At 34.7% G+C, this 7,972-nt stretch overlaps 1 protein-coding gene across 1 annotated transcript in view; it reads left to right on the top strand.

The window, feature by feature from the left end:
- Nucleotides 1-7,316, top strand: part of IDO1 (indoleamine 2,3-dioxygenase 1) — an 11,972-nt gene extending 4,656 nt beyond the window's left edge. Inside the window, exons 4-10 of the mRNA XM_012724782.1 lie at nucleotides 1-68; nucleotides 1,078-1,092; nucleotides 3,245-3,344; nucleotides 3,778-3,895; nucleotides 4,701-4,752; nucleotides 5,181-5,326; nucleotides 6,318-7,316. Coding sequence (XP_012580236.1) covers nucleotides 1-68; nucleotides 1,078-1,092; nucleotides 3,245-3,344; nucleotides 3,778-3,895; nucleotides 4,701-4,752; nucleotides 5,181-5,326; nucleotides 6,318-6,661 — 843 coding nt within the window. The 3' untranslated portion in view covers nucleotides 6,662-7,316. The remainder of the gene's footprint in view (nucleotides 69-1,077; nucleotides 1,093-3,244; nucleotides 3,345-3,777; nucleotides 3,896-4,700; nucleotides 4,753-5,180; nucleotides 5,327-6,317) is intronic.
- The last annotated feature ends 656 nt before the right edge of the window (nucleotides 7,317-7,972 follow it).

Here is a 7,972-nt window from a genome sequence, read left to right as displayed (position 1 = left end):
GGAATGCCTCCTATTCTGATTTATGCTGATTGTGTCTTGGCAAACTGGAAGAAAAAGGATCCCAATGGGTATGTAACATAATTGGAATGAAATGAGAGCATGTTGCTTATATCAAAGAGCTAGTCATTGGTTTGATTTTGGGATTAACAGCTTCCCTCTCTGTTGTTCTTTGTAATAAGGGTATGATATCTTTGGCTGGTGTATCTACAACTATAAAAGTATTTTATGAGTGAGAGAGGTGTATAAGGAAATGCACAAATCTTAACTGTTCAGTTCAATGAATTGTACTCATATACACACATGTTAACTCTAAGCAAGATACAGAATATTTCTCTACCACCACAAAAAAACTTATTCAATACTCTTACAGCTGGCTTTTCTTGATTAACATCTTTTTGAGAATTTACATATTTAATTTTTAAGTATCTAATTGAGTTTAATTCAATCCCTTCCCTTAGCCCCCAGGAAAATAAGTATATTCTGATTTGTCTTACTAAAATTAGCTATTCAGTTATTCGATTTCATATTGATGAAAACATAGATTATATACTCTTACAGCTGGCTTTTCTTGATTAACATGTTTTTGAGAATCTACATATTTAATTTTTAAGTATCTAATTGAGTTTAATTCAACTCATCTTCAACAATAGAGATCTGAACCAGTTTTTGTTCAAAATCTAGTTCACTGTTAACCATTTAGTGATGGGTTCTGATGCAATAAATGGATAAGAACATTGTGGTGGCATAGGGCTCTGGGTATATATCTGCAGAGGAATATGATAGACATGGTAATACAGCAAAATGAAATCATTGATTAATAATGATAGAAATTGTTATTAATAACTAGCTTCATTATGCATATGTGTCCCTTTTATATTTAATCTTTATTCCACTTAAGATGTCCTAAATTGCTTGTGATGTTTGTTGGATAAATGAAAAGCCATAGTTTCTTTCAATATCTTGCCTTTGAATCATCAGTAGACTTCAAAGCAGTCTCAGTAATATAACCATTTGATTTTTAACTTAGTTTTCTTTCTCTCTTCCCATTGTTTGATTACATCGTGGTTGTTATCGAAGACCCATGACTTACGAGTAAGTATTTGATCTATCTTGATCCTGTTTTAGTCTAAGAAGTATTTGCTATTAAAAGTGAATGTGGGTTTTCCAGTATCATCTAAATGCATTTTTAAGTGATCTATTGAATTCAGCATAAAGGAATTTAAATAACTGTTTTACATCTATCACTGTGATATAACTGTGGTTCCTTAACATTCTAGCTAATCTTACAAAAGTATTGTTGCAAATATGTAAATATAACTGATATACATAAACACAAATGCCTATCCATCTGTGTTTTTATGACCTCATCACCTCAGTGGCAAAAAACATAAATCTGTACTTTGTTGACTTTGTTATTCTTGAGTTATATTAGAGGATAAGTTGGGGAAACAAAAGTAAATATCACAGCTCTAAATTTTCCCTGGTGAAGTTACTAAGGGGGAGGGAGGGAAATATATAGAAATTATGTGAGTCATTAGATGATTTAGAGGGAGGTAAGAAGATTGGGTAATGGGTGCTCAGACCAAGAAAAAGAGAGAGGGGAATTCTGCAGCATGCTATTTAAGCTGGGCCCTCAAGAGTGAATAGGAATTAGCTAGAAGGAAAATAGGAGACATAGTAGAGGAATCATGAAGTACTCAACACATATACCAAAGAGTTAAAAAGGATTTGAAATGACAAAAGTTTTGGTGTGTTCAATTCTCCTAAGGAAGCTAATCTATCATGAATGATGGAAGTAACTTAACAAAGATTATATAGGACATTTCACTGAGAAAAGGGTTTTAAATAGTGTCTTAAAATAAGTGGAAGTATATTAAATGGGAACATGATATCATCAACCCCATTTTACATAGATTAAAGCAGCAATAGCTAAAATATCTTGCTCAAATATCTTCATGCAGCAAATAAGCTACAGTTTTCTGACTTCAGAGACTATGAATTCAGGCACCATGAAACTCTAATCTGATACTGTGGCCATGTTTGCATCAATGTGAAGGTTCCATTTAAAAAAATGAGATTTAATTCATTTGAACTTCCTAGTGAATTTTTCTATAAAGCATATAAATCCCTGAAATTGATTCAGGTTCATGGATAAAAATATACATATTAATGCATTTGCTTTTTATTTTTTAAGAGATTTTATTGTTTGTATATGTGTAGAACTGGGTTGCAAGTCAGGATTGCGAGTCTGGGGGTGAAAGGATTCAACAGAAACAGAGTGGGGAACAAAACAGACAGATCTACTGAAATACACTGCTGAAGGGAGCCACAGGGGAAACACGAGAGGTCTGCAGCACCAGGGTTAACTGGTTGGAGATGAACTCAGGCTGTCAAGGTGGGCCTTCGTGGTAGTAGCACTGAAACTTAAACTCTAGGCCACAAGGAAGGCCCATGAATGCATTTATTAAGCAAAAGATTGTTTGAAATTTTACCATTTATATTATAAATATTTATCTGTAAATACTTTCTGTAAGTGTATGAAAAAATGAGATAATGGAACAGTAATAGCCTAAGTTCTGGAATGGAATTTTAGGACCAAGATCTACAAGGAATTTCAGATCCCAGCTTAATCTAACTTCTGATTTTATGAAATTAGTCAACTGATGTGCCCATGGGTGTCCCTTGTATATTTAATGTTTATTTCACTTAAAATACCCTAAAATAGGGCCCTCCCTGGTGGCGCAGCTGGTTAAAGCACAGCACAAAGAAGCTTAAAACACTTCCGCATGAGTTCTATCCCCACCTGCCCTGGAGGAGATCCACATGGCGAGGCAGACCTCTCCTGACCCACCCGCTGCTCCCCTCAGCAGTGTACTTCATCGATCTGTCTGTTCTAGACCCCACTCTGTCTCTGGTGAATCCTCTCACCCTCTGCATCTCTGGCCTGTGCCCTAGTTCTGTACGAATAAATAAATAAATCTTAAAAAAAAAAAAAATACCCTAAAATAAGTGTTTGTGATGATGCCTGCTTGAGAAATGAAAAAAATAATAATTATTAATTTTCAATGTCTTGCCAACATCAATATCCCTAATGACTTACTGATGACAGTAAAATTGTCTACTTATCCTGAAAAAATATTTTGAAAATAAAACAGGATTTAACAAATACTTAAAAATTATGAAGTACTCAACACATATACCAATATTTTGGCTAAATTCTGACTTCATTTTCTGATTTCCTTAGGAATATGGACATTTTGTTCTCGTTTCCTGGTGGGGATTGCAGTAAAGGATTCTTCTTGGTTTCCCTTTTGGTGGAATTAGCAGCTGTTCCTGCAATCAAAGTATGTCTACTGATAGGGGGAAATTTGTTTCTTGTTTCATGTAATAGGACAAATATTTAATAACTATATCAAGCAAGAATATTACCCTATCTATATATAGCATTTCTTGATTTACTGATATATAGTGGGTCATTTGGTATCACCTGAAATGTAAAATATTGGTGCCATATATTTAGAATCTAATGTGAAATCCTAATAGAAATTAGATATATACAATGGTTCTGACCATTAGAAATACACATAAAATTATATAAACCTATGTAAGTAATAAATAAAACAAATCTACGTTTGATTAATTATTAATCAGTCAAATAATTAGAGATTACTCACAGATGGAAAGTCTAAATTTAATTCAAGCATTAAAATGTAGAAGAACTTTATTTTATGACAACGCTAAGTGAGAGAAAATCGTGTGTCTTTTATTTTCCTAAAGGTAATTCCCACTATATACCTAGCAATGGAACAAGAGGACAATACAACTTTACAAAAGGCTCTGTGTGAAATAAAGACTTCTCTGGACAAAGCCCTCGAAGTGTTCAGGCAAATTCATGGCAAGTATTGTTAGCCATATAGTATCATAGGCAGGTCCTCAAATGCTTTTGATTATGTAGGCATGGATTTTTTTTGCAAGAGAGAAGCATAAAATGGCACTCTCACAGTGGATGTGTTTTTATATTGTGTACTTTATCTCACTGAATCATGCTTTCCACAAGATTTCATTTTGTCTCTTTTATAGGTATGAGAACCTAAATTTGCAGAGATAAATAAATGATCCTATCACTATATAGGGGTACAAAGAGAAGTCAGCATTCAAACTAGTTCTATTTAACTCTAAGAAATGTCCTTGCTTCCCACTAGAAACTATGAAGAAACTTGCCAACCACATAGATTGTTTTGAGTCCTTGAAAAGCATAGTTTTTGTTAGATACACATAAATTCTTCTTTCACAAGTTAACTAAGAAACATCATACAAAAGCCATTGAGCTAAAAAGTTACAGCAAAATTAACAGTTAGGAAACAATAACCAAAAAAAGGAAATAAGTAAGGGCTTGCAAAAGCCTTACTGGACAACCTAATCAAATACGTGATTTTCACGATGGGCTTTGTGTCACTGCTGACTTGTCCTTGGCAAGAAGATTGAATTACAAATAAAGACATTAACAAGTTTTAGGGAACAAAATCCTAGGGATGTGATTCATAAAGCTACTGGGTTTTCTGGTTGTTTTTCTCTTTGTTTGGGTTTGCTTCTTTATGTAAGTCATTTCTGTTATATCATTAAGCACATGATGTAGACTATTTTCTTTCTACTCTCTAGCTCTGATACTGCCCAATAAAACCTATTTCATCTCTTTACAGACTATGTGGACTCAAATCTATTTTACAATGTTCTTCGCATATACTTGTCTGGGTATGTAATACCTGTCTTGAATTCATTTTGTTTCAGACAATTAATTTAAGAAGTACATCAAATTCCTTCTGATTTCCCCACTATCCATCAGGTTTAGAAACAAATTATAACCTTAACACATTTGACTATAATACAATAGCTACTTAACCGCTAATCATCTGAAGAGAGTGGATTATCTTTGCTAAAGTTTCATTCATTGCACACACCTGCCAAATTTCTCAGAACCACTTTATTATTTTCATGTGTGAACATTAGTGGATAGGATGGTGTGGAAGAAGAGTGATAAAAAAAATAATGGAGAGCGATTAAAACATAACAAATAAAAGAGTCTATCTTGTGTTATCATATTCATCTTTATCTGTAAGAATTTATATCTGGAAATTTGGTAGTTAATCCAAATAATGATTATTCATTCCTTTCTGACCTAGTTGGTCAAACAATCCTAAACTGCCAGATGGTCTGCTGTATGAAGGCGTCTATGATACCCCGAAGGAATATGCAGGGGGCAGTGCAGCCCAAAGCAGCCTCTTTCAGTGCTTTGATGTTCTTCTGGGCATTCAGCATAAAGAAGGTGGTGAGTGGAAGATGATAATTATCATCACCTATGTGAATACAATAGCATTTTAATTTCTAAAAACTACATTCACCTCAGTACCTCAATTTAGCTAATCTCATGTTTTAGGAGACTAGAGATTTGAGTATATAGCCATCATCCCATTTTACAGTTGAAGAAACAGAAATTTTAGGTTAAGTGACTTAATCAGCTAGAAGGCAGTGAGACCAAAACTCCATGCGTATCACCCTAGTGATCTGGACATATGAGTGTGTATAGAAGACCTGGTTGACTATGGAGACACCAGTATCACATGCTTTGAAATATACAATCAGATTCAGAATAAAATTAGTCAGTTACCTGCAAGTGAGATAAGCCTATGAGCTGAAGTTGGGAAGGCAGAGCCCTCAGTGAGGACGAGAAACTTCACCTTGTTCTGGTTAAGACAACCTGCTGCCTCAGCAGCCTTGGTGCAGTGCTTACCCAAGGTTGAAAAATGAGCCCGTCATTGGTGACTTCAAGAGGTTTAGAGGGAACAGAGGGAGAAACTCTAAGAAATTCTTTTTGCTTTTCTGTTTTCCTAAACTTAATATTGCACAGACATAAAGGGGAATTTTGACCTGATGTAAATATGCTGCTTCCCGGTTGACACTTATTTAACAATCTTTTAAATTCTTTTGACCCAGTGTCCTGATCTGTCAAGTGTAGATTATATTATACAACCTGTCTATATCATCAAATTCCGAGGACAAGTACAATAGGAAAATAAGAAGCCAAAAAAATATTTATTTCAAAAGAGGAACTCATATGATTTTCAAAGAAATTTATTTTACAATTCCCTTTACTAATAGCAAGATTAATAGCCTGTCTAATAGGAGAGTTGTCAAGTCACGGCCTCATGGTACATGGAGGCCTCTCCCTGCCCACTCACTATGATCTCCCTCTGCTCTTCTCCCTGGACTGTGGAGATGCTTGGCCTCTCTATTAACGCATCTTTTTCCTGTTCTTTTAGAATCTTCCGCATTCCTCCAGAATATGAGAACATACATGCCACCAGCTCACCGGAACTTTCTTCACTCATTAGAGTCAAAGCCCTCACTTCGTAGTTTTATCAAATCAAAAAACAATGCCACCCTCAAGGAGTCTTATAATAAGTGTGTGGCTGCCATGGTTAACTTGAGAAATTACCACTTGTCTATCGTAGTTAAGTACATTATAACCCCATCACGCCAGAAGTCCAAGCAAAACCAAACATCTGAAACATCAGAAGAAGAGGAAAATAAGGGAACTGGAGGGACCAATCTGATGGATTTCCTAAAGACCGTTAAAAAAAGAACCGAGGATTTCCTTTTGTAGAGATATTAACGCAAATTAAGAAAGATCACAGTAAGATATGCAGAGTTCCCTTTATCCATAACTATGATAAAACTGTCTTTCCATGCGACACCTACTCCGCATGCTACCCCTCAAGCATCTGCACATTTCTACAGCAATCTTAAGCTTCTCAAATTGCCCATTCAGTTGTGTAGAAAACAGTAATTTTAAGCTTTTTAAATTGCCCGCTCAACTGTGTTTTCTAGATACAAAATAAATTTACATTCCCAGGCATACTTGAGTTTTTTGTAGATTTTTGGATATTAGCTCCTTTTCAAATGTGTGATGTAAAAATATCTTTTCCCATCTGTTGGGGGCTCTTTTTCACTTTAATCATAGTTTCTTTTGCTGACCAGAAGATTTAGGCTCTTTTGTAGTCACATTTAAATATCTGTTTCCCTTGCTTCACTCACTGATGGAGTCAAGTCCCCAAAGATATCCTTGAAACCAGTGTAAGAGTGTCTTCCTAATATTTCCCTTTATGTTTTAATGATTGAAGCTATTACTATTTCCTTCTATGTATAAATGATTTAAGCTATTACTTTGACCCATTTTGAGTTCATTTTTGTGTCAGATGTGAGAGAATGCTTAAGTTTTACTTGTTTGTCTGTGGCAAAGAGACTTTCTTTCTCCATTGTATACTATGAGTTTATTTCTGGCCTCTAAATTCTATTTCATTTCTATGTTCATTCATTTAGATATTAAAGTAAATGTTTTAATGAGAAATCACCTGAACATTAGATATACCTGTTTTGGTTAGCAAGAGTCATTTGTACATTTACCATTGGTAATGCCGAAACAGTGACTGGACATAGTGGGGCTAGAACTTGAGAATAAAAATCTGATTTTGGACAGATAAATAAAAGCTATCAGATTCAGTGAGGATGCAAAAACTGACACAAGAAAATTATTTGACAAAATATACATTTATCACAAAAGCCTGGGAGGGTACACTGAAAAAAGGAAAGATTAAAGAAAACCAGCAGTAGAGTGATAAGAGGAAAGGGGGGAAAATGAAGAGGAAGTGAAAGCAAGAAAAAATATAATTGAACAAAACTGAGGTACAGAAACTTACCTGCCCAAATGGGTGTGAGAGTCTCATCATAGAGGGATCATAAAATAACATGTGTTGAATACAGTGCTCCACCACTCCTCCTTTTGATTTCTAAGGAGTACACAAAAATAAAGAGGTAAATGAGGATTTCTAAGAATAAAGACACGAGGTCATTCCAAAATCAATAATAAATCATAATTCCCTCAGTCTCACTTCTGATGTTCTTTGGTTAAAAAAGG

This window comes from Condylura cristata, unplaced genomic scaffold (genome assembly GCF_000260355.1).
Source record: "Condylura cristata isolate star-nosed mole 26May11 unplaced genomic scaffold, ConCri1.0 scaffold00014, whole genome shotgun sequence".
Classification (NCBI taxonomy): domain Eukaryota; kingdom Metazoa; phylum Chordata; class Mammalia; order Eulipotyphla; family Talpidae; genus Condylura; species Condylura cristata.
Note: the sequence above shows the minus strand (reverse complement) of the source record. Positions and strands in the feature narration are given on the sequence as shown.